This window comes from Bos mutus, chromosome 29 (assembly GCF_027580195.1).
Source record: "Bos mutus isolate GX-2022 chromosome 29, NWIPB_WYAK_1.1, whole genome shotgun sequence".
NCBI classification, from domain to species: domain Eukaryota; kingdom Metazoa; phylum Chordata; class Mammalia; order Artiodactyla; family Bovidae; genus Bos; species Bos mutus.
In genome coordinates this window covers 17,150,376-17,178,040 of record NC_091645.1, presented here as the reverse complement: position 1 = coordinate 17,178,040, position 27,665 = coordinate 17,150,376, and the positions used below count along the sequence as shown (strand labels likewise).

Here is a 27,665-nt window from a genome sequence, read left to right as displayed (position 1 = left end):
TTACTAATCTACACAGAGTGCCTTGTTTGAAGGTTTTCTCTTAGTTAGCTGTTCTCTCTTACACTGTAGATGGAAATGAACTCTCCTCCTTCTCGCTGCCTGCATACCCTTTCCCTGGGAGCATGAATTTAAAGATTTTGAGTTAAAAGGAGTACATGATATATGACCTTCTCCTCCAACTCTTGCCAGGTCATACACAGAATGAAGGTCAGGGAGCCAAACAGGAGTTATTCCGTAAGGGGCAAGAGGTTCACTTGAGAAGGCCACATAAACAGAAATGATCTATTTATGACAAGGGGCACTAGTAACAGAGTTACTTCTCTGTCACAATCATATGAGTAGGCTTAAGTATTAGGACAGAATAGAGACCAACAATGACTGGGAACTCACTATTTGGAAGTCACTGTGCAAAACATTCTACATATATGTATTCAACTACTTAAAAGTAATTTATAAGTAAAAGGTGCAAAACATAAAAGTATACGATATAAACATAGCTTAAAATTAACGAAGAGTCTTTGTGAAGGAATGAATCCGGAGACTGCAACTAGAAGCGCTCAGTGAGATGTCTTGAGTTTCCTAGAATGGACACTCCATTGGTGGTTAGCACTATGCGTGTGTGTGCATGAGTGTGCTGTGTGGTGTGTATGTGAGTATCCTAAAGAGTATCCTAAAGAATAGGGGAGGTCACAGCAGCATGTGGTGGCCTGCTACAAGATAGGAAAGAGGCATGTAGAGCAATTCTGGGCAGGAGAAATGGTCCTGGAACTCTACTTGGGCCTACTTTTCACAACATTCACAATCTTGTACTATCTCTACCTTGTAACCCACCTTAACCCCCATTTTTTTCCCCACAAGATTCAGCTAGACTGCTAGCTGTAAGTACTCACTGTGCAGTTTAAAACGCAACAGTTACAAATGTCCCAGCATTTGCTATTATATGAACTTCGTTTGCCCACAGTGAAGAACAGGTTAATACTATTTGATACCATCTCCTCAACATCTTCCACACGGAATAGCATTCTCAGACTTACTCATGGACGGCATACACAAAGAGTGCGTCTGTAAAGATGACAGAAAATCTCTGGAAGAGTAAGGTCCTTGAGCTGGAGTAATTCAGATTACGGACATTCAGCATCTCTTGATCAAAATATTTCGCAACATGTGACAGGGCATACTCAAACCATGCAAAAAAGGGAGGGTAATCCAAGGTCCACTCTGAAGTTGCCTGTGGTAAAAACAGAAGACAGAATATATCCTAAGTAACTGAATAAACAAAGAAGATACAAAGACTGGAAATTTTCATTCTCTGGTCTTCAAAAACAAAAACAAAAACAAAACACACATAAAATGAAATTACACTTAAAATATGCCATAAATAGAAAAATCTCTGTTAGGACTGAACAGAACACTAAAAGTCATTTCCTGAGTTATTTAATATAGTCTTCAAGTTCCTTAGAGTCAACTGTACTTCAAAACAAATTAATTTGAAACCTTGTAGTAATGAATTTGCTTATGACATGGTTCTATTCATCTAAATATAAAAAGGGAGCTTTACTGTTTTGTTGCTAAGTTGTGTCCAGCTCTCCTGTGACCCCATGGAGTGCAGCCTGCCAGGTTCCTCTGTCCATGGGATTTCCCAGGCAAGAATACGGGAGCGGTTGCCATTTCCGTCTCCACAGTATTTTCCTGACTCAGGGATCAAACTCGATGATGTCTCCCTCATCGGCAGGTGGATTCTTTACCACTGAGCCACCAGGAAAGCCCCCGAAATAGAGTTAAGGCATAACAAATGATTCTTTAGCTTGGGTTTAAGTTCTGTCCCAGAGACACAATTTCTCTACCTGTAAGATGAAATATTGTGAGGACTAAATGAGATAATACATATGAAATCTATTTATAAATAACAAAATGCTAGACTGATCTACTTATCTTTTGCTCCACTAGGTTATAAGACCCTTCAGAGCAGAAACCACTCTGTCATTTCTGTATCTTGAACATTAAGTTCCTGATATATTAAGAACAGTCATTAGTTAAGTGAATAAACAGTCGCTAATGATTAAATAAAAATATAAATCATATGAAAAATATATAAACTATACAAAAACATATAAACTATATATAAACTTTATGGTGCTATAGTTTGGTATTTTGTTTCAGTTTCTACATTCATACAAGAATGGTAGTACTCACCTCATAAGTTATCTCATTACATCTTATATAAGTGTGTGTGTGTATAGTGCTGAATCAGATACAAACTAAGTATCAATAAATATTATTTATTATAATTTACAAAAGTGATTACTATTTCCATTACTTGTCCCTAAAACTAAACCTAGATCTTATACCTAAACAGCTGAGATAGCAATTATCTCTCTACTCTGCACCTGTTGCTCTTTTCAATTGAAAGCTCTTCTCCTTCTGGACGGAGAAGGCAATGGCACCCCATTCCAGTACTCTTGCCTGGAAAATCCCATGGATGGAGGAGCCTGGTAGGCTGCAGTCCATGGGGTCGCTAAGAGTCAGACATGACTGAGTGACTTCACTTTCACTTTCATGCATTGGAGAAGGAAATGGCAACCCACTCCAGTGTTCCTGCCTGGAGAATCCCAGGGACAGGAGAGCCTGGTGGGCTGCCATCTATAGGGTCGCACAGAGTCGGACATGACTGAAGTGACTTAGCAGAAGCAGCAGCTCCTTCTGGAAGTACACTAAGGGTTCACTTGGTACTAACTTGGTGCCCACAGGGACTATTATTTAGGGTCTCTCCTGTGTTATAAAATGAGGCAAGAGACACTCAAATAACTTGTTAGCTCTTTGTTTCTGATAAGGAAGAATGAAAACTTTAGGTCCTAATAAGAAGCAGCCTGTTTACGCCCCGGGCAGGTATAAAATGCAAAAGCCTCAGCCCTGATCCAGCTCAGAGGCTCTCTGTATAGGGCACTCAATCTACAAATCTACAAAACCACCCACTATATTCTCCCTTATGAAATGTTCCTTCACTAATCTCAAATCTCCAATGTGGGATATAAACAAGATGAGCCACTGAAAAATGGAAAGTAATATTAGAAATTTTATTTTTAATCTTATCCTTCTTAATTTTTATTTTTTAAAGTATATTAATACAGTAGTACTTTTATTATTTATAAAGACATATTGGGTAGTAAATGCTTAAAAATGACTTCTTGCTAGGTGTATATATATATATATATATATATATATATATATTTTAACGTTAGCAATTACTGGTCTATATAATTTCAAGAAGTTCAACAGGAATTTAGACTATTAACATCCATGGTTTCCAGCCACAGTTTCTATGTCAGAGCTCACACTACCCTTAAAGAGCCATTTATCTTACTGGAAGTCTAAACAATTTTTCTACTTTATCGACATATTTATTATTCTAAATAAAACGGGGAAAAGGAAGCATTAAAAGGACTGAGAAAAGGAACAGGTGCTGCCCGAGAGATAGTCATTTTCCCAAAACAGTGTCCCTGTCCTTCCCTTGCTATATCTAACCCCACACCACCTCAGATCCTCTCATATGCTGCTGCTTCTCCCCACTGAGACTTCCCACGCCGAGCCCAGAAGGTCCTCCTGACCTCAGGAACTTCCAGCTAGAGCCATCCTCTGACCTAAACAGCTTCTGGGAAGCCAAGCAAGCTATTAGCTCACATTTCCTCCCAAGTGACCAATTCTGTCACTTACATGTGGTAGAGCTGGGGCTCATATTCTGTGTCTCCTGACTCCAAATGCATTAGCTCAGGAAGCTACTAGAACAGCAAAGACCCTCACTCAGTGGAGGATGGTGACTACATGTTGACCAGAACGGGGAGGTCTCAGGCCCCAGGAGGACAGCAGAGCCCAACAGGAAGAAGAAAGTCTCTCCGGCTCAGCCAACGCGAGGCTGCCACAACTCAAGCCGATGAAAAGCCATGGCTCTTTGTTGACTACAGCCCTCCCAACTTCCTTTTCCCCTCTTTCTAAGAGCTCTCCTGCCCTTGCTGTGCAGGGACCTTGCCACAGTTGAAGACCCTGAATTGCAATTTTCTGTTGATTTTTTTTTTTCCTGTTGATTTCCTATGTGTGTGTCTGTGTGTGTGCGTTAGTTGCTTGGTTGTGCCTGACTCTGCAACCCCAGGGACTGTAGCCTGCCAGGTTCCTCTGTCCACGGGATTCTCCAGGGAAGAGTACTGCAGTGGGTTGCCACTCCTTTCTCCAGGGGATCTTCCCAATCCAGGGATCAAACCCAGGTCTCCTGTACTGCGGGCAGATTCTTACCATCTGAGCCACCAGGGAAGCCTCTGTTGATCTTAAGTAAGTCCATTTTTGCTGGAAAAATAACTGTCAGTCTACTTGTTTTAGGTCAACAAAGATTCAAAACAATTGTGTTCATTCCACAAATATTTACTTGGGTGTTTTTGTCTTTCCCAACCAAGGGAGCAATCCTTTTGAGGTCAGAGCAGAAAGGAAGGTTAGAAGCCATGGCTAAGGAAGGCTCTACAATGCAATCTACTGCTCAATATCTACTCTCCTCAGTATGACAAAGACCCTTCCAAACCCACAGCAGACACCTTACCATCCCTCTGTCAGCCTCACTGACAACTGAGTTTTGCCCCATTGATTTCTTTCATTGTTACTGCTGAGGAGAGCAGGAAGAACAAAGAAGTATACCATTACTAGAATCTCTTTTCATATAAACCTCTTGTATCTAAAATAAATGAATAACAAGTGACAGCTCTGGCCTAAATATACTTCCAGGAGTACTAAAATAATAGGTAGTAGTGAAAATTATAGGAGTAAAGGAGAGAACATCCAGAAAGAATGAAAGAATATTAAAAGAAAAAGGAACCACAAAGAGAAGCCCAGAGGAAACCAGCTTTTGAAAGAGTATTTAGATTCAGAAGAGTTAGCAAAGGAGACCAAGAAGGAATAGTCAGAGATAAAAGGAAAAAATGGTGAGACAAGGGACTGACTTTCCATACATAGGTTGAAAGTTATTATATTAATAATGCTAATTATTAAGAACCTTTAGTAATGTTTAATGAGCACTTTTACTCTCAGTACATCACATACATTATATTCACTTTATCCCAATAATTATTTATTATCATCTAATATTAATAGTTGGTGATGCGGAGGCTTTAAGCGGTCAAGCAGCCTACCCACGGCTGCCCAGCACAGGTTTTAAGCAGCAGAGCTGAAAGTCAAATCTAGACAGTCTGGAACCACAGCCCAGCCTCTTGACAACTAGGCCACACATAAAGTTTCCTCACTGGTTTGCATTATTATTTACTTACAGTTCCTTAGCATTCCTATTAAATACTTGCAGTGTTATTATGTGAAGAGGAATTTAGTCAATTAGATCAATTATTCTCAAGATTTTTCAGTACAAAGGTCTATTATGACTTGACCTAAAAATCCAAAAGGCAACTACAAACTCACAGAAACAGTTTAGCAGTTGTCTTAAGAAAAACCTCCCTGACATCACAGTGCTGTTTTTGATCAAGTAATTTCTGAGCTAACGTCTGTTTTCCATGAAGTATCAGATGTAAGTTAGTAACTCATACCAGAAATAAAAACACAGACATGGTTTTTATAATAATGGGAGAGAATGGTTTGTATATTGCCAGATACCTACACATCACATTTCATTATTCCTGTCCTCATAAATCACAAAATGTTAGGGAGAGACAGGATCTTAGAGATAATTCATTCCAAATCCTCATATAATTGATGAAAAATCAAGGCTCAGAGAGATGAAATATATTTTCTAGGTGCTGCAGAGCCAGGCCTAGAATCTAATTTTCCTTCTTTCCCTATCCAATATTCTTTCAAAAAGGATGTGACAAATATTATAATTCCCCATGTAAAATTTGGGAAACTCATTTTGAAGTAAAGGGGTCCCCTAATAGTGCCAGAGGGCAGAACTGAATGAAACTGACTCTTTCTAAAACCAAGCTCCCTTGCAGAGTTTGTGATTAACCTTTCTATCCAAAACTTTATTCCCTTTCTTTTTAAAAAATTTTATTTATTTTTGGCTGTGCAGGGTCTTTGTTGCTACGTGAGGATTTCTCTAGTTGCAGCAAGTGCAGGCTATTCTCCAGTTGTGGAGTGCAGGCTTTTTATTGCAGTGGCTTCTCTTACTGTGGACCATGGACTCTAGGGAGCGTGGACTCAGTAGTTGTGGAGCACGGGCTTAGCTGCTCTGTGGCATGTGGGATCTTCCTGGACCAGGGATTGAACCCCTGTCCCCTACATTGGCACGGAGACACCCAACCACTGGACCACCAGGGAAGTCCCTTTATTCCCTTTCTTGTCCCACCACGTTCTCCTTAGGAATTGAAGAGTATCAAAGAAAAGAGGGGGCTGAAACCAACAAAATCCTGTGGGGTCTACTCAGGTATAAGATTCTCCACAACCCCTACTTCTTGTTTGGCCTTCCAAAGAGCAAACTCAAGGAGTTAATGATTAGAACAATAGTCACAGGACTTTTAGATCCTCCTGAAGGGATATAGATAACAACTGGACTCCTATCTTTGAGTTGTTCTGCAGAAACTAATACCCTCAGTTGGTGGATGATGGTGACTACATGCTGACCACAGCACATAGACCCCAGGCTGGAACCAGAAGGTTGATGATTAAGATCCTCTAATTACTGCAGATGGTAACTGCAGCCATGAAATTAAAAGACACTTACTCCTTGGAAGAAAAGTTATGACCAACCTAGATAGCATATTGAAAAGCAGAGACATTACTTTGCCAACAAAGGTCCATCTAGTCAAGGCTATAGTTTTTCCAGTGGTCATGTATGGATGTGAGAGTTGGACTGTGAAGAAGGCTGAGCGCTGAAGAACTGACGCTTTTGAACTGTGGTGTTGGAGAAGACTCTTGAGAGTCCCTTGGACTGCAAGGAGATCCAACCAGTCCATTCTGAAGGAGATCAGCCCTGGGATTTCTTTGGAAGGAATGATGCTAAAGCTGAAACTCCAGTACTTTGGCCACCTCATGTGAAGAGTTGACTCATTGGAAAAGATTCTGATGCTGGGAGGGATTGGGGGCAGGAGCGAAGGGGATGACAGAGGATGAGATGGCTGGATGGCATCACTGACTCGATGGACCTGAGTCTGAGTGAACTCTGGGAGTTGGTGATGGACAGGGAGGCCTGGCATGCTGCGATTGATGGGGCTGCAAAGACTTGGACACGACTGAGCGACTGAACTAACTAACTAACTAACTAACTAAACGTCACTCTATGACTTCACCACCAACCAATCAGAAAAACACGCATGAGCTGATTATGTACCCTGTGACCCTCACCCCCTACTGCTACCTTTAAAATCTCTTGCCTGAAAGCTACTGGAGAGTTCAGGTCTTTCAAGCACTAGCTGCCCATTCTCTTTGCTTGGCGCCCTGCAATAAACACTGTATTTTCCTTCACCATAACCCAGGTCAGTAGACTGATTGGTTTTGTGTGTGCCAGGCAAGGGGGCCCAAGTTTGGTCTGGTAACATGAGGAAAGAATACAAGTTTTTTTAACGATCCATTCAACCTAAGATCACAGGGAGAACTCTTTTAATATCAGTAATACTTGTATGATAAGGGTGAAAATTATCAACTTACCTCATAATACCACTGTGATATCGGCAAACTGTGGGTGATAGCAAGCCAGTTTCGGTGTACTTCAAAATCTGTGGAATGGCTATGCAGAACAATCAGATGAATAAAATGAGAGCTCAAAATATTTATCAATTTCACATTTCTAAAATTATGCTTTTAAATGATCGACACACCTTACATAGTCACAGCTCACTATCCTATAAAGACAAAAATAGGTACTATATAAGCCTGAAACACTTCACTTATTTGGAGGCCAGACTTCCTTCTGGAAAAGCTGGGGAATCTAAGTGAAAAGGGTCTCTAAGTTAACCACAGGCCGACCTAAAAGCCCATACTTTTTCTCATGGGAGGCCCTCAGGCTATTGCTCAGAGACGACTTATTCTTGTTCATAAACAATGTTAGTAAGATTCATGATCTGGAAAAGGCCTCACAAAAGCTGGATATTCAGGGATGAGTAGGTAAGTTCATGAGACAGAAAAGGGGGGGGGGGGAAATGGCCCTGTCTTTCCCATATCTCCAAATACTGTTTACTAGTCTCCCACTCACTAAATATAAATATATCTAAGTACGTGCCCTATAGGGGAGGAAAACTGTTTTCCCTTCAACCCCTCTAGGTTCTGTGGCTGACCTAAGAATTAAATTGACATAAGACAGAATGGTGCTGCTGCTGCTAAGTCACTTCAGTCGTGGAATAACAGGAGGAAAAAAAAGACAAATTATTTCTATTTACTTATCTATTTTTGGCCACACCATGGGCAAATGGGATCTTAGTTCCCTGACCAGAGATTGAACTCACGCCTCCTGCAGTGGAATCACTGAGTCTTAACCATTAGACCACCAGGTTAAGTCCCCCAAAAAGACAATTTGAATTATTTACATATGTACAGAAGTCCCAGAAGATATGAGATGAGACTCATAAGGTAGCCAGATGACTGAGGCTCATCTCACTATTCTGAGAGCTATGGAGAGGGGAAGCGGGCTGAGGCTTCAAAGACAGGCGAAGGTAACTCAAGGGTAAGTCTCAGGTGAAAAAGTGATCTCTGGTAAGAGCTACCTTCCAGATACAGGCCCCCTTTCTAATGTATTCCATTGAAAGTAACTTTGACAGCTTTCAGAGCTTCTCCTGTATCTGTAGTTCCTCAAATTAATAGGTCCCCCCAAATCCTTACGCCAAAGAGACATATTTTGGGGTGCACTTCAGCCACCCTTTGTTCTTCTTTAGCAAAAGCTTATTTTTCTGTTTGCTCACTGCTGTACTTCCCCTCCACATCTTGCACAGCACCTGATATGTGTGTGGATGGGCTCCATACATTCTGGCTGAATTAACCACTCACCAGAGTCAATGAGTTCCACAGCAGAACATGACTTACACTTTCCAATGTTTCATACATTTCTACAATGACAACTCTGTGATGAGTTTCCTAGACAAGCTCCTCCATGTCTCTTTCATGGCTTGCCATTCCAATATTCATCAAGCCCATGTTCCCTTATGTTCAGTTCTTGGTCTTCTTTCTATTCAGCTTACTCTGCGCTGGACAATCTTATTCACACTTACTACTTCCACTATGAACTGTGGAATGATGACTCCCAAATCACATATACAACCTTGGTCTCTTTCCTGAGTTCTAGAGAGAGGCATCTCCAACTTCCTGCTGACAATGTCACCTGAATCTCCTACAGATTTCTCAAAATCACAATTCACAAATGATCTTATGATCTAACATTTCCATTTCTAGATATATACTTGTAGGGGAGCAAAATGTGTCTCTTTGGCAAGAGGATTAATTTAAGCTAATTATTTTTAAGAAACAGAAGACTCAGGAATCCTTTTTTAGCACCCTCTTAAGGGCCCAACGAATTTATATAAAGGGCTTTGTTCCTGGAATAGAGCTATCACCACTGATACTGGTCAAGAATATGGGCTAGGTGTGGTGGAAGAAATTCATCAGAGCCTAGAGATCAGAGTCCACTCTGTCCCACTGTCTCTTCATGGCCCAGCAAACATTTGTTTACCAAGCGTTTGCTTTTCCATCTCCATGTTGACTGCCTTTCTCCCCTTTGCAGTCCCAAACCATTACCCTTAACACCTGCTTGTCTTTAGTTGAAGACAGTATTTAAGGTGGAGGTTTCAGTCATTTTGGCAAGTTACTCTGTTATCCTGAGTCTCTCCCATGTACATGCTGTTACACTTTTATTTGATTTTCTCCTATTAATCTGTCTCCTGTTAATTTAATTCATAGACCAGCCAGAAAAACCTGGCCAGAAGGGTAAATGAAAATTTCTTCCTCCCCAAGATACTCAATAGAAATGCACACATATGTTCAACAAAAGACATTTACTAGGTATGTTTTCAGGCCTCATTATATGTCAGAGACCTTTAGTGCTACCCAATCTAAAGTGAGTCTCTGGGACTTCCAGAGTATTGGCGGTCCAATACTTAAGACTCCAAGCTTCCACTGCAGGAGACGTGGGTTTGATCCCTAAGTCAGGGAACTAAGATATCATGTGCTGCCTGGCATGGCCAAAATAATAAGGATAAATAAATAAATAAATCTACTTTAAAAAGTACTTTATTGCCATCACTTTAATTAAATAAGTCTTCCCTGTTAGTCTTCTTATAAGATCTCATTTTTTCCCTTCATAACACTTAACATAAGCATTGTTATGTAATTATACACTTGTGTTGATCTGTTTCTGGACCTGCTATCCTTACTAAACTACATAGGAGTTCCCTGGTGGTTAGGACTCAGAGCTTTCACTGCCATTGGGCCCAGGTTCAACCCCTGGTCAGGGAACTACAGTCCTGCAAGCTGTACGATGCAGCCAAAAAACCCAAACCAAACCTACACTCTGTAGCCTTAGGGATCATATCCATTTTTTCCCTCCTCTCTAGTACCCAGCCCCAGTATCTGGTTCATAATATAGCACTTAGTAAACATCTTGGTCCCCTTCATGGATCACTGCCTTGCCGTGGCACAGGGGCTTGCGTAACTTAATGAAGCTATGAGCCATGCCATGCAGGGCCACGCAAGACAGACAGGTCATAGTGGAGAGTTCTGACAAAACGTGATCCACTGGAGGGAATGGCAAACCACTTCAGTATACTTGCCATGAGAACCCCATGAGCTGTATAAAAAGGCACAGGGACAGGGAAGCCTGGCATGCTGCAGTCCATGGGGTCGCAGAGTCGGTGACTGAACAACGACAACAAAAATATTTTGGTGAATACTTTTGCATTTATCCTGCAGCTTCTCTCTCACATCCCAGGGGTTTCCTGTTTGAGAAGCAGACCATCAACTACAACTGTACACATTCTTAATCCTGGACCAAGAGCGGTATTCAAAATCACCACGCTGAAGACACATTTCTGGGCTGAAGTAACTAAAGCAAGGAATGTCGATTTATATACACAGTTAAAAAGAAAAATTCCCTTTCATTCGGATTTGAAAGGAACTTTCTTCATATTTAGAAAGATTTTTTTCCAATTTGCTTTTAAAAGGAAAAGATGTTTTTTTATTTCAGTTCTGCAAAGTTCAACTGCCAAACCCCTTCTTTTCCCAAGCTCCTGTAATTCATTTTGCTAAACCTACATAAATACTTCATTGCTTATATATACATCAGTACATGTTTACATTCTATACACACAGCTCTTTCATACCCAACAAGAGGTCACCAAGATCTTGAACTAAAGGATACCAGTAAACCAAATCCTAAACTGGGAACTGGGGTAGGGAGATCCATAGAGAGAAAAGGAAAGAGGGAAAAAGTCAAAGGAGAAAAATTAGGATGAACAGAATGTGGACGCCAACATTAAAAAATATTGAGTACCCACTGTATACACCTGGTGGCTGTTCCCACGCTTTCAGTCTTGGTTTTGCGTCCATGTGTCACACACTGGTCTAAACCTGAGTGATCTGGCCCTGTCTACCTCATTCCTTACTGCTCTTCAGTCACAATGGTCACTTTCTGTTCCTAGAATACTGAGTTCTTTCTTAGCACAAGGCCTTTTCACTTACTCTTTCCTATTCCTGGAACTACTTTTCACATTGCTTATTCTTCTGCACCCTACAGCTTTCAACTCAAACATCATCTCCTTTTGAGTAAAGTCTTGCCGGGTAGTCGCTCTCTACTTCTTTCAGACCTCATCACAATCTGAAACTTTTCTGCTCCTCTATCCGCCCCCACCAACTCCTTCGAGGACAAAGACTGTAAATGTCTTCCCAACTGCCTCTCCAGGACTTAGAACAGTGCATATTAGCACAGGAGGCAGCTGATACATACTGTATTTGAATGAATGTTGGAGGTAGATGCTGTTTACCTGCATATTAAGGAAGAGGACCCTGAAGCCCCAAAACACTAAAATCAGTGCCAGACATGACTCCAGCTATCCTGAGCTATGATCTGGTCACTAGATTCTTGTGCATAGGTAAAATAACTAAAGCGCTGAGTGGGAAGCATAGCAAAGTGTAGCAGCGACCTCACCACTTCAAGTTCCTTTTCCTCCTCTCATCCACGATTACTCTCGCCCGTCCTAACCGACGGGCCTCCCCGCCCAGCCCCGGGTCGTGTGGGTCCCTTACTAGGTAGGGATGAGAAGGCATTTGAGGAGCGTCACCCCGAGCGCCAAAGCCGAAAACCAATTGCTACCGCCGGTCGCGATCCCGAAAGCCGCCATTGCTACGGCGCCGCCAGCTTTCAATCAACTAGACCCGCCTGCACGGCCCCGCGCATGCGGGGAGGGCCCTCGGAGGCGGCGCCCGCGAGCTGCGCGCATGCGCCGAGCCGCTCAGCCACTGAGGTAGAGGGAGGCCGGAGCTGGGGCGTTTAAACCTCCCGCCCTCACCGCCCCGCCTCGTGCCCCGCCCCGACAGCCTCCCAGAGTCTGCGCGGTTTCCAGAGCGACAAGTTAAGTTTCACAGGCTGTTTTTTTTCTGTTTTGGTTCACAAAGTTGTTGGGTGTCTGCTCTGGTTGTTGATTTTGACTGTCGTTGGGAAACCTAACTGAGAGAAAACTGTATTTTTTCGTAGAGCCGTTCACGTACTAATGGAAAGAATTGTAATCCCAGAGTAATAGTGGATAAAAGTACCTCAGGATGTTTATTAGAGGCACCTAATGTGAACACCTAGAGTATTATTAGCTCCAGGTAGAAAATTGCCTGGGCAGAGATTCCGACGGGAAAGCTTGGGGAGGCACCTGCCTGAGGGGAGCCCTCCGTGAAGCCTGACTAAAGTCTAGTGCTTCTTCTTTGTGTACTCTTGGGGCCTTGCTAAAGTTCAGATTCTCAGTAGGTCTTACAAAGTCCTACAGTGGATACTGCTGATGCCCGGGCCGAAAGAGCCGAGGCACAAAGAATGGAGCTAGTCTTGTCTCCCTCCTGTACTGTCTGATGGTAGACAAATGCCTTAAAAAAATTTTTTTTTTGGTCAGAGTACAGTTGATTTACAATGTGTTAGTTTCTGCTTAGAGCAAAGTGAATCAGTTATACCTATATCGACTCTTTTTTAGATCCCCTTCCTTTTTAGGTCACCAATGAGTACTGAGTTACTCCCTGTGCTATACAGTAGGTCCTTATTATCTATTTTGTACACAGTAGTGCTCAACATTCAGAAAACGAAGATCATGGCATCTGGTCCCATCACTTCATGGCAAATAGTTGGGGAAACAGTGGAAACAGTGTCAGACTTTATTGTTTTGGGCTCAAAAATCACTGCAGATGGTGATTGCAGCCATGAAATAAAAAGACGCTTACTCCTTGGAAGAAAGGTTATGACCAACCTAGATAGCGTATTGAAAAGCAGAGACATTACTTTGCCAACAAACGTCCGTCTAGTCAAGGCTATGGTTTTTCCAGTGGTCATGTATGGATGTGAGAGTTGGACTGTGAAGAAAGTTGAGCACCAAAGAATTGTTGCTTTTGAACTGTGGTGCTGGAGAAGACTCTTGAGAGTCCCTTGGACTGCAAAGAGATCCAACCAGTCCATTCTAAAGGAGATCAGCCCTGGGTGTTCTTCGGAAGGACTGATGCTAAAGCTGAAACTCCAATATTTTGGCCACCTGACGCGAAGAGTTGACTCATTGGAAAAGACTCTGATGCTGGGAGGGATTGGGGGCAGGAGGAGAAGGGGACGCCAGAGGATGAGATGGCTGGATGGCATCACTGACTCGATGGACCTGAGTCTGAGTGAACTCCGGGAGATGGTGATGGACAGGGAGGCCTGGCGTGCTGTGATTCATAGGGTCGAAAAGAGTTGGACACAACTGAGCGACTGAACTGAACTGAACTGAACTGAGTGTGTATATGTGGAGAAGGCAATGGCACCCCACTCCAGTGTTCTTGCCTGGAGAATCCCAGGGACGGGGGAGCCTGGTGGGCTGCCATCTATGAGGTTGCACAGAGTTAGACACGACTGAAGTGACTTAGCAGCAGCAGCAGTGTGTATATGTCAACCCCAATCTCCCAATTTATCCCACCTCCCGAATGACTAACTTTCTAAACCTAGTTTTCCTTTTTAGTAACTAAGAGATAAAAGTGGTGTCTTCTTCCTAGAGTGGTGGTGAGGATTAAATGAGAACACATAAATTGCTTGATATGATGCCAGGACAGAATAAATGTTCAATAAACAATGTTTCAGAGAAGTACCTTGCTGAAAGATGAACAGCAGGTGGGTAACAATGTCACTGTCCTCATATGAGTGTATGCCCTCTTGCAACTTCAAATGCCACCCACATGAATTGTTTTTCAGTCACTAAGTTGCATCCTACTCTTTGCAACCCCATACTGCAGTACATCAGACTTCCCTGTCCCCACATGAATATGACACTCAAATTTATATCTCAGGCCCAGCCCTTTTCTCTCACCTCCAGACTGTTATATCCAACTGCCATCTCTTTTTTGTTGTTCAGTCACTCAGTCATGTCCAACTCTTTGCGACCCCATGGACTGCAGCATGCCAGGCTTCCCTTTCCTTCACCATCTCCTGGAGTTTGCTCAAACTCATGTCCATTGAGTTGGTAATGCCATCCAACCATTTTGTCGTCTGCCATCCCCCCTCCTCCTGTCTTCAGTCTTTCCTAGCATCAGAGTCTTTTCCAATGAGTCAGCTCTTTGCTTCAGGTGGCCAAAGTATTGAAGCTTCAGCTTCAGAATCAGTCCTTTCAATGAATATTCAGGACTGATTTTCTTTAGGATGACTGGTCAGATCTCCTTGCTGTCCAAGGGACTCACAAGAGTCTTCTCCAGCACCACAGTTCAAAAGCATCAATTCTTCAGCACTCAACCTGCTTTATGGTCCAACTCTCACATCCATACATGACTACTGGGAAAACCATAGCTGTGACTATAAGGACATTTGTCACCAAAATGATGTCTCTACTTTTTAATAGGCTGTCTAGGTTTGTCATAGTTTCCTTCCAAGGAGGAAGGAAATGTCTTTAATTTCATGGCTGCAGTCACCACCCACAGTGATTTTGGAGCCCAGAAAAATAAAGTTTGTTGCTGTTTCCATTTTTTCCTATCTATTTGCCACAAAGTGATGCAACTAGATGCCACATGGGATCTAGTTCCCTGACCAGAGATCAAACCTGGGGCCTCTTGCTTTAGGAGCACAGAGTCTTAGTCACTGGACCACCAGGAAAGTCCTTCTTAGATGTTTTAAAGGCATCTTACTTTGGTTTCCTAGGTTGCCGTAACAAATAACCACAAACTTAAAACAACAAAAATTTATTCTACAGTTCTGGAGATCAGATGTCTAAAATCAGTCTCACTAGGCAAAAGCCATGTGACATCACCATTGGTGCCTTATGGAGGTTCTGAGAGGAGAATCTTTTCTTTTTCAGCTTTTAGAAGTTGCCTGTATTCCTTGATCACTTCCTTGGATCACTCTAACCTCTTGCTTCTACTGACACATCTATTACTTTTTAGACTCATATGTCCCTTGCTTCCCTTTCATAAGGATACCTGTGAGTGCATCTGGGGTGCTCCCATCTCAAAATATTTAACATAATCACATCTGCAATATCCTGTTTGCCATTTAAGGTAATATTCATGAGTTCCAGAGTTTAGGACATGGTTATCTTTGGAGGCCATTATTCCGTTTACCACACAACTCACACTCAGTGTATCCAAAACTGAACTCATGATATTTCAGTATTATCCACTCAGAGAATGACACCAATCATTTGTTCACCTCCCCTGCCTCACACCTGCAAACTCACTGTGAACTTTCTAACTCAATACCCATTCCCAATTCTCCTTCTTTGTTTTCCTTTTCTTCTAAAGAGTCTAGAAAAGTTTTAACAGTTTATCTTGCAGCTTCCCTGGAAGCTAGGTGTGGCCTGATGACACAGTTCTTTTTTTTTTCTGATGACACAGTTTGCTGGGGGTTTCTGGGAAAGGATTTCTTTTCAGTCAGTTCAGTTCAGTCGCTCAGTCGTGTCCGACTCTTTGTGACCCCATGAATTGCAGCACGCCAGGCCTCCCTGTCCATCACCAACTCCCGGAGTTCACTCAGACTCAGGTCCATCGAGTCAGTGATGCCATCCAGCCATCTCATCCTCTGTCGTCCCCTTCTCCTCCTGCCCCCAATCCCTCCCAGCATCAGAGTCTTTTCCAATGAGTCAACTCTTCGCATGAAGTGGCCAAAGTACTGGAGTTTCAGCTTTAGCATCATTCCTTCCAAAGAACACCCAGGGCTGATCTCCTTTAGAATTTCTTTTAAATCCTTCTAAAAGAGGCAGTTGGTATGGATTTTGCCCCTTTTTTCATTCTTCCTGGCTTAGACTTGGTCATGATTCATGGAATGATTCTGAGGAAAAGGCACATCATGCTGGCCCTGACATCACTGAGCTGCTAAACAAATGCTGTCTACCTCCAGAATTATTCTTACCTTTTTATTGTCTAAGGAAATTTATTAAGTGAGGAAACACATACACACATCATCATCATCCTTATGTATGTGGGCCACTGTTGTTAGATTGTCTGTTCCTTCCGGTTAAAATGTTTCTAACTGCTATTGCCAAATCCTGTCCATTTGACTTCTTGATGACATCCACTCCTCTCCACCTTCTGTTCTCTTGTCTAGCCTAACTTGCTTTCAACTTCTAGTACATGTCATGTTCCCTCCTGTCACTACACCTTTACACATTCTTTCCCTGTATTTGGAATGTTCTTTCTTCTCCCAGTTGAAAAACAAAATTAAAAAAAAAAAATTTAACTGAATAAGTCTTAAAGATCATATTGGTTTTATTCAATGATTTATGAATCAAGCAGCATCTGTCTAGCAGATAGAAAGGAATTCTCTGGCAGAACAACCGCTACAACATATGCACTCAATATTTGTTGAATGGCATGAATGTCTGGAACATAATTCCAACCCAAGTCTCTCCTACTGGAATCACTCTTTTTTCCCCACAGTTTACCACCCAGAATGAGTAGATTATAGGCAGAGGGGAGCAATAACAAAGAAGTTATGCTAGGCAAAAAAGCAGATTGGTTATTGCAAGGTTTCTTTTCCTATAGAGGATGCCAGGGGGTTGTCAGGAAGATTACTCACCTAATGATACAGTGATTCCTGATTTTCTGGTTTTCGATTCCATTTCTGGGAGGACAAAACTGTAATTATATTGACTGGGGGATTTTTGCAGAAACTAATGGCTGTGGCTGGTGATTTTTATTTTGACCAGCCAAAAATTAATTCTGTTATTTCACCAACACTTTGTGGGTTATCACGTTCAGTAGTTTAGCTGACACACCTGTAAAGCCTTCTTCAGCACAGTGGATTTAATTTTCACTGTCCATATCCGAATCAGTCACTGAGATTTTTGTCTTTTGGCTGGTCTAATATTCCCATTGTCTGAATCAGAACTATATTCTGAGGCACTAGGTATTTATGTTGCTTGGACAATCAGAGGAAGCATCTGCGTGAAATTCACTGAGAAATTTTTCTTCACTCACATTTTGTGATATGTCATTTTTGAAAATTTTAAGGTAATAAACCTGCATCTATAATATACACAAGATTGGAACAAAAACCTAATGGAGCAAAATATGAATGATAATGAATCATAAGTTGCATAATGAACTACTGATCAAGTTTAAGCTCTAACAACTTTGCACGGTGCTGTTAATTGTATCACTCTCTAAAAACATGTTGATTTCTGTCTCTGGTCAATAATGTGTTTAGTTAAGTCTTATTTTGGTGATGTGGAGCTTAGCACAAGTGATTCCATTTTGGGCCTATTGTCTTGTTTTTAATTTCTCTTTAAGCTAGATATCTCTCCATTCTTTAGCTCTTAGATCAAGCATCACTTTCCCAGGAAAACCTTCCCTGCCCTCACTTCAAGCACCTGTCCGCTGAGGGCAATTTTACATTTATTTGTGTGATTATCTAATTTCCCATTAGGTTTTCATACTATTAGGGCAGGGACCTTGTCTGTACTCAAAACTGGCAGAGCAGCCACTACAACATATGCACTCAATGTATGTTAAATGGCATGAATGTCTGGAACGTGATTCCAACCCAAGTCTCTCCTACCAGAATCACTCTTTTTCCCCCACAGTTTACCACCCAGAATGAGTAGATTTCAAACCTGGGGAGATTTTGTGCCATTTTTCCAACTCCTTGTCACATTTTAGTATTCTTGCAATATTTCATACCTTTTTATTATTGCATTTGTTATGGTGATCTGTGATCAATGATCTTTGATGTTACTGTTGGGGAGAGGAAGCATTTTCCCCTCTACCCCTCTTGAGTTCTTGTGGCTGGACTAATGACAGAATTGACAAAAGAAGAGCTTAACAGAAGAAAAATAAACCAATTTTAATTCATGCTCATGGAGGTCCCATAGAAATGGGACCTAAGAAGTGGCCACACAGGAGACTTTCCTGCTTTTTAGACAAAAAGGGAAAGCAAAAAACTAAATTTGTGAGGAATTGACAGGGCGAAGAAACTTAGGTTTTGGGTGCCCAATTAGTGAAGAAACTAAACAGAGCTTGGACTTGGGATAGTAAATTAAAGAAGTATCAGGTTTATTTATATAGGCTTCTTGGCTCTGAATTCCCTATCTTTGGCAGTCAGAGTGTCTGCCAATACAGGGAGCACACCTTTTGCATGGGAAAGATTTCTCTCCTGCTTTTAGGGAGACAGAAGGGAGACTCAGAGTGTCCACCTACATTGGCTGTTTTTTATGTAACTTTAATTCAAAATAAGTAATATGCCATCGAGGTCCATTTTGGAGTGGCCTACCTTGGGCTCCAACTTTACTATTGCAATTGTTTTGATGTGCCACTAGCCATGCCCATAGAAGATGGTAAATTAAATGGATAAATGTTGTGTGTTCTGACTGCACCACCAACTGGCCATTCCTCTGTGTCTCTCCTATGTCCTGAGACACAATAATATTGAAATTAGGCCAATTAATAACTCTACAAAGGCCTCTGAGTGTGCAGGTGAAAGGATGAGTCACACATCTCTTGCTTTAAATCAAAATCTAGAAATGATGAAACTTAGTGAGGTGGGCATGTCAAAGTCTTCCTCTTTCACCAGTGGGCCACATTGTGAATACAAAGGAAAAGTTCTTGAAGGACATTAAAACTGCTACTGCAGTAAACACACAAATGATGAGAAACCAAAGCAGCCTTGTTGCCGTTATGGAGGAAGTTTTAGTGGTTTGGATAAAAGGTTAAAGTAGCCACAACACTCCCTTAAGCCACACCCTAGTCCAGAGCAAGTCTCTAACTTTCTTCAATTCCATGAAAGCTGAGAGAGGCGAGGAACCTGCAGAAGAGTTTGAAGCTAGCAGAGGTTGGTCCATGATGTTTAAGGAATGAAGTCATCTCCATAACATAAAGGAGCAAGATAAAACAGCAAGTGCTGATGTAAGAGCTGCAGTAAGTTATCCAGGAGATCTAGCTGAGATAATAAAGGTGGCTATACCAAAAAACAGATTTTCAAAGTAGACAGAATAACCTTATATTAAAAGAAGACACCATCTAGAACTTTCATAGCTAGAGAAGAGAAATCAGTTCCAGATTTCAAAGGACAGGCTGATTCTCTTGTTAGAGTCGAATGCAGCTAGTAACTTTAAGTGGATGCCAGTGCTCATTTACCATTCTGAAAATCCTAGGACCCTTAAGAATCATGCTAAATCTACTCTGCCCATGCTCTATAAATAGAACAATAAAACCTGGGTGACAACATGGTTTACTACTCTTTTAAGCACATTGTTGTGACCTACTGCTCAAAAAAAAATTTCTTTCAAAATGTGGCTTCTCATTGACAATGTGCCTAATCACCTATGAGCCCTGATGGAGATCTACAACAAGATTCATGTTTTCGTGCCTGCTCAAACAACCTCCCATCTGTAGCCCATGGATCAGGGAGTAACTGTCTTTCAAATCTTATTGTTTAAGAAATACATTTCTTAAGGCTGTAAATGCCACAGGTAGTGATTCCTCTGATGAATCTAGGCCACTTCAGTTGAAAATCTTCTCAAAAGGATTCACTGTTCTAGATGCCATTAAGAACATTCATATTTCATGGGAAGAAGTAAAAATATCAACATTAACAGGAGTTTGGAGGAAGTTGATTCCAACCCTTATGGATGGCTTTGATGGGTTCAAGACTTCAGAGGAAGAGGTAACTGCAGACGTGGAAATAGCAAGAGAATTAGATTTAGAAGTGGGGCCTGAAGATATAACCGAATTGCTGCAATCTCATCATAAGACTTTAACAGATGAGGAGTTGCTTCTTATGGATGAGCAAGGAAAGTGGTTTTTTGAGATGGAAACTACTCCTGGTGATGATGTGAAGATTGTCAAAGAGACAAGAAAAGACTTAGAATAGTACATAAACTTAGTTGATAAAGCAGCAGCAGCAGCAGGGTTTGAAAGAATTGACTTCAGTTTTGAAAATAGTTATACTGTGGGTCAAATGCTATCAAACATCTTTGCACGTTACAGAGAAATTGTTTGTGAAAGAAAGTGCCGACTGATGCAGCAAATTTCATTGTTTTCTTTTAAGAAATTACCACAGCCACCCCAACCTTCAGCAACCACCACCTTGATCGGTCAGCAGCCATCAACATTGAGGCAAAACCCTCCATCAGCAGAAAGTTTTAAATAATGGTTAGCCTTTTTTAGAATAAAGTATTTAAAAATTAAGGTATGTACATCTTTTTTTAGACATAATACCATTGCACAATAGACTACAGCATAATGTAAAGATAACTTTTATATGCACTGGGAAACCCAAAATTCATGGGATTGCTTTACTGCAATATTTGTTTTATTGTGGTGGTCTGGAACCGACCCTGAATATTTTTGAGGTAAGCCTGTACTTCCTTAGTTGTGGCTTATATTTTCACCTCATAATCCAGATGGGAAATTCTGCTTATTCACTGGTTTCCAGGCAGATCTGCTCATACACGGTATTTATGAATACAAAATACTTGACTGAAAAGCTGGGGGTCACGTAGCAAATCCTTTAAAGTCTACAGGAGTCAGCCTGGCCCTGGCTTCCCTGCTTTGCCCTTTCCTTGTGCAGTACCAATCTCGCCATTTCCCTGGTCTCCCCTTACTCTCTGAATCAACAAATCTCTTCCATAAGCAGAGCAATTTCAGAGCACTTTCTGCAAGAGCTTATCAAGGTTTTTTCCCAAAGGCAACTGCTTTTCAGAGAGGGATTCTGTGGCCACCTGTTAGGATAATCGTTTACCATTCCTGTTCCTAATTATATGTTTATGAGTGTTGCACCCAAGGGTCTGAATCAGGTCTTACTTGGTTTGTTTTGTTTACCCCAACTTCCTGCGCTGAGCTCTCAGTAACATTTATATTGATGAATGGTAACAATGAATTGATGGTTGAGAAAATGGTTGAAAAGTTGATTCAAAGAATGAATGCTGCTACTGCTGCTAAGTCACTTCATGATGAATAGGTTGATGTTAATTTGATCTAATGGTTCCCAGGGATCTTTGCTATGCAAAAGAAAGGGGCTGATTGACTAAGAGTCTAGCCCTTATTCTAGTCCCATTTCTGCCTCTAACTTGATAAATATCCACAGGCTATCACTTTTCCTTTCTGTACTTTGGCTGTAAAATGAGAAGGTGGCTCCTAGTTATTCCTTTCTTTTCTATCAACCACACTTCATTCTAATCCCACCTGATACCTGAAGCTTCACCGTGGTTGGCCGGCTGGGTAGCTTATTAAAACCCACCTGTCTGGTTAAGAAGTGCTTTCAAAGCTAGGACCCGCCTGGAATTGTTTCAGCCAATGCGTCATACTCAGCAACACCAGATTTTACCACCTGCACTTCCCTCACTCTCCTCTAATGCCTTAGCTAAGCTGGATATTGAATGAGTTCCCTTTCATCTTTCCCCAGCTTTATGTATTAAATCTCACCAGCCTTTTCCTAAACCCAGTCCTCAAGCACAAGGGCTTTGTGTATGCACTTCCTTAACCAGGTTTATTGTCTCTGGAATTTCCTGAAACTTCCTATAGCATTTCTGAAGGAAGTAGGGACCCCATGTGGTATTTTTGGCAACATTGCCATTTTAGCTGCTTTTTCTTTGGGGCCTTACAGCTTGAACAACTCATTGTGAGTCCTCAGAGGAAAGAGTTTGCGAGAACTGACTGACCAATGTTCATTCATTCATTCCTAGCTCATTGGTAGCACTAAGCCGCTGTGCCAGCAACTAAAATTTTACTTTTAGTGTCAAAGAATATCCCACTGTTTCCTTTCATATGATGTATTCTATTAGTGGTGCCAGGACTCCCATTTCAGTAATCTTTGCTCTGAGGGGTTCTGAGGTAACTTAGGTAGCACAGAATCCTAGAAAATTTGATTGGTTCACAGTTTCTTGTGAACTAGGAAATGAATAATTATTATTACTCAATTTTGATACTAATTATTCAATTATGATAATTATTCAGTCATTAGCATATACATCTCTTTGTCAAACATAGAGCTACATAATAATACGTGGGGCATCTCATTTATGTAAACATTATGAGCAGATACCATTGAACAGGTTAAGAAATCCATAGCTGGTGACTGATGTATTTGATGGATTTGAGATTCTAACCACTCCATCAGATACCAGCATCTGCATTCCTAACCACCACACTGCTTCTTTCTCCTAGCTACCAATTTGCTGTTCTGAAGGATTATATACGGAAGAGAAAGAAACTCTTTCCCTATTAGCCCTTAGACTTTTACCTTTGACTTGGTAGTGTTTGCTGTGGGGTCCCTTCTCACCTTGTCTTCAGGAGTGTTCTATACTTTGTAGCTCTCCAACCATAAGCCCAGAGGAGTCCAGACTTCATTGAGTATCTCGATATCTGGATCCTTCCCCTTGTCCATATCTGAAGATCATACCAATGTCAACATTATATGGATCCTGGAGACCAACCAGGAGAAAGATGAAAACAAACTATTTTAAGAGCAAAAAAATTTATATATATAACTGAATCACTTTGCTGTATACCTGAAACTAACACAACATTGTAAATCAACTGTGTGCTTTGTGCTCATATGTACTCAGTTGCTTCAGTAGTGTTCGACTCTTTTGTGACCCTGTAGAGTGAAGCCTACCAGGCTCCTCTGTCCATGGGATTCTCCAGGCAAGATTACTGGAGTGACTTGCTATGCCCTCTTCCAGGGGATCTTCCCAACCCAATGACTGAACCCACATCTCCTGCTCTCCTACATAACAGGCAGATTCTTTACCCACTAAGCCACCTGGGAAGCCTGTAAATCAACTACGCGTGTGAGTCGCTCAGTCATGTGCGACTCTTTGCGACCCCATGGGCTGTAGCCCACCAAGCTTCTCTGTCCATGGGATTCTCCAGGCAAGAATACTGGAGTGGATTACCATTACTTTCTCTAGGGGATCTTCCTGACCCAGGGATTGAACCAGGGTCTTCTGCATTGGAGGCAGATTCTTTACCGTCTGAGTCACAAGGGAAGCTCTAGTATAAAATAAAAAATTAAAAAAAAAAAAAACACCTTGCTGATTATCACCAGGTGACCCTATTTCATTGGAAGAAAATGTAGATGACATTTTTAATGAATAATAGCATTGTTTAATCTTGGAGCACAATGGAGGAAAACATTTGACTCCAAATCCCAGCCACCAAACCAGAAGTCCAAAATAGCCTTTCAATTCAGTTTAAAACCTTAAAGCAATTGTCTTAGCCTAGTTTTTCCCCAAAGTACAGCCTGAAACAAATGCTTATATGAGTATTATAATAGTTTAATTTGATATGATGATCCCAGGAAGCAGGAAGAAGGGGAAAAGGGAATGAAATAGGGAGAGAAAATGTCGAGTTGAAAACCATTAAGGGCAGCTCCTGGCTCCAACATATGAGACCTTCAGAGAAGCTGTATAAAATGCGTTTAAGGATTGTCTGCTCAGAGGAAGAAGGTGCAGTACCCATCAGCTTCCATCTCCCATTGGTTAAGAATGGCCCCAGGGAACATTTGGATTTCAAGTAAATGAGTGTTAAGTGGACTCCCACAAGCATCCCTTGAGGCAGCTCAGAGAGGCTGAAAGGCTGCAAATGAGAGACCTGAGGCCTCACACTGTGAGGTTGCATCTTCATGAAGGTATACTTTATGCACCTTGGCTGGAACCAGAGGTGAGACTGTTAGGGATTGAAGTGAAACACAGGAGATTTTAGATAGCTCCCCTCTTGCACCATTCAGGCCCACTTATGCCTTCCTCTGGTGGCTCAGACTGTCAAAGAATCTGCCTGCAGTGCTGGAGACCCAGGTTCAATCCCTGGGCTGGGAAGATCCCCTAGAATAGGGAACGGCTACCCACTCCAGTATTCTGGCCTGGAGAATTCCATGGACAGAGGAGCCTGTTGGACTATAGTCCATGGGGTTGCAAAAAGTCGGACACAATTGAGTGACTAATATTTTCACTTTCATATGCCTTCCTCATATGCCTTGGATATATGCCAAGCCCAGTGGGTCATAAAGTCCTCTTCAGTATGGCTGCTGGCTGCAGTCCCTGCAAACACTTAATAATCTACGAGGATTAGTAAAATATGTTATTCCTGCTGCTGCAGTTGGTCTCAAAGCTCTAGCTGATATTCATCACCGATGTCTTCTGCCACCCAGTCTAGATTTTCTTTATCTTAGCCAGCACTTTGGCTGGTCTGGATTTCTCATGTGGTGGGGGGTACTATGGCCTTCATCCCCAAAGCCCTAATAGTTGCCTTACCTTTGACAGAAACATAGTTATCATAATTGCTTGCTTATCCTTACCACTGTGTTAGTTAAGTGCTTGACTTGGCACTTAACTAAGCTTTACCTGAATGCTCCACCGTTCTGATAATAGTCCTTCTGGGTGGTGAGGTATAGGAGCTGCTGCTGCTGCTGCTAAGTCGCTTCAGTCGCGTCCGACTCTGTGCGACCCCATAGACAGCAGCCCACCAGGCTCCCCCATCCCTGGGATTCTCCAGGCAAGAACACTGGAGTGGGTTGCCATTAGGAGCAGTGGGTCCTAAAATCAACACCTTCTTCACTGAAAGTAGGTCCCTTGTTCTGAGTCAATCTTGTGTGTGCACGGGTTCTCATATAGTGGTTCTGGTGTAGGCGCAGAGAAGGCAAAATCATTACAGGCTAGGCACCATATCACTGCTCCCTCCAAGACTAAAGGGGTTTGTTCATTATTTGTTAAGCATCAGCTATTATGTAGAAAAGAAACAAGCCATAAAATTTTAAAGATATGATGGAGAAGAATGTTAGTATATAGATATACGAGGAAACATTCTCTATATAAATATGCTTAAATTTTGTCTTTTTACATGCTCATTCTGATTTGCCATTTTTATCCATTTGTGTTTAATTTTTCAAGAATGAGATTATGTACTGTACCAATTAACCCTCTACCTTAAAAAATATACAATAAATGATTCTTACTAAAAAAAAAAAAGACTAAAGAGGTTCAGTGTAATCAACTGGTCACTAAGAGGTGAACTGGTTTCCTTAAGGATTAGAGCTCAGCCTTGGTCTCTGCTATTGACTTCCTAGGCATTTAGCAAAGGTAGTAACTAGATCAGCTTTGATAAGAGGGAGCCCAACCTGCTGAGCCCATGCGTAGCCACCATCTTTGTCATCATAGCCACTCAACTCCTGGCCGTATTGTTCTAGCACTGAAGTAGCTGAGGAGAGGCTGACTGAGCTACAGGATGAGTCATCTTCTCTCCTGGTTGTTGAGCACCTTCTCTATAGTGGCTGCTCTCTTATGGCATTAACTTGGAATACAAAGATCTCTATACCACCTTCCACATGTCCATACACCTGTTTCTTGCCCAGTTTTTTTTTTTTTTTAAAGCATTAAAAAAAAATTAATTACTTTATTTTTGGCTGGGCTGGCTGTTGGTTGTTGAGCAGGCTTTCCTCTAGTTGCGGTGCGCCGGCTTCTCCTTGTGGTGGCTTCTCTTGTTGCAGAGCGTGGGCTCTAGGGCGCACAGGCTTCAGTAGTTGTGGCATGTGGGCTTAGTATTTGCAGCCCCCAGGCTCTAGAACACAGGCTCAGTAGTTATGGTGCTCATGGGGCTAAGCTGCTCCACAGCATGTGGGTTTCTCCCAGATCAGGTATCAAACCCAGGTCTCCTGCATTGGTAGGCAGATTCCTCACCACTGAACCACCAGGAAAGCCCCTTGCCCAGATTTCTTTAGTCCAATCTTCCAGTGGTGTTTCTTTCAAGTCTCTGACCACTCACTTCAAGCCATTCACCTTTGCTCAGGAGATCATGTAGACTGTAGAACTATACCTCAGGCTACTTTTCTTTCCTTCGTAATCAACTGAGAGCACTGATTTTAGCTCTGTCCAGGATTTCCCTTAACTACTATCCTTTACAACTACCCTTTGAGTCATAATGCAGTTGTACATTTTTGGCTAGTACCAACAAATTGTACCAACTCATTTCTCAAGTAGGGGCTTCCCTGTAACTCAGATAGAAAAAAACCTGCCTGCAATGCAGGAGACCCAGGTTCAATCCCTGGGTCAGGAAGATCCCCTGGAGAAGGGCATGGCAACCCACTCCAGTATTCTTGCCTTGAAAATCCCATGGACAGAGGAGCCTGGTGGGCTACAGTCACAAAGAGTCTGACATGACTGAGTGACTGACGATACAATACGTTTCTCAAGTAGGTTTGAGTTTTTTCTTTCTCCGTCAGTTCATTATATGGTCCTATCCCTTCTACCCACAAACACCATAGGTATGAACTGAAGAAGTGTCAGTGTAACAGAAATAGGGTACATGGGAATCTGGGCGTAGTGTAATTGTATTTTCTGGACCTGTTCATGTCTAATACCTAAGGCACCATTTCTATCCTATAAAGGATTGATTTTCCAATCCTTATGGCTTGGTGGATATGATAATGCTCACTCATGATCGGCAGTGCCTGTCTTATAGTGACTTGGTGAATTACTTTTCTATGGCTGCTGTAACAAATTACCACAAGCTTTTAAAGCTGTGGTTTGAAACAATGGAAATTTATTGTCTTACAGTTCTAGAGGCCAGAAGTTCAGCATCTGTTTCACTGGGTGAAATCAAGGTATCATTAGGGCTATACTCGCTCTGGAGGCTCGAGGGGAGAATTTGTTCCCTGCCTCTTCCAGTCTTTTTGATACGTGCCAGCATTTCTTGATTTGTGGATATATTACTTCAGGGTCTGCCTTCAAGGTCACCATTGCCTTCTCCTCTTTTTATGTGCATGCCAAATCTTCTGCTCCTTTCTCATATGGATACATATGATTGCTTTTGGGGCCCAGTTGAATCATCCAGAATACTTTCCCTGTCTCAAAATTCATAAACTAATCACAAGGCAGACTCTATTTTGTCACTTAAGGTAGCATTCACAGGTTTTAGGGATTAAGACATGGATATCTTTTGGGAGACTGCTATTCAGCCTGTCACACGTGGTATTCCAAGGTCAAGCAATTACTCTCCACTAGGACCCTGCTGCATGTAGAATCTGGTTTTCAAATATTGAGTGGTTCTGTGCCATAGAAGACATGGTCTTGATC

General features: G+C 41.8%; 1 protein-coding gene across 3 annotated transcripts in view; it reads right to left on the bottom strand.

The window, feature by feature from the left end:
- ALG8 (ALG8 alpha-1,3-glucosyltransferase) overlaps positions 1–12,340 on the bottom strand; it is a 29,395-nt gene extending 17,055 nt beyond the window's left edge. For all 3 annotated transcript variants that reach the window (XM_070365072.1, XM_070365073.1, XM_005908069.2), the window contains exons 1-3: positions 12,205–12,340; positions 7,627–7,705; positions 1,035–1,228 (exon numbers count right to left, since the gene is read on the bottom strand). In XM_070365072.1, the coding sequence (XP_070221173.1) occupies positions 1,035–1,228; positions 7,627–7,705; positions 12,205–12,299 (368 nt within the window). In that variant the 5' untranslated portion in view covers positions 12,300–12,340. The remainder of the gene's footprint in view (positions 1–1,034; positions 1,229–7,626; positions 7,706–12,204) is intronic.
- Between the last annotated feature and the right edge of the window lie 15,325 nt (positions 12,341–27,665).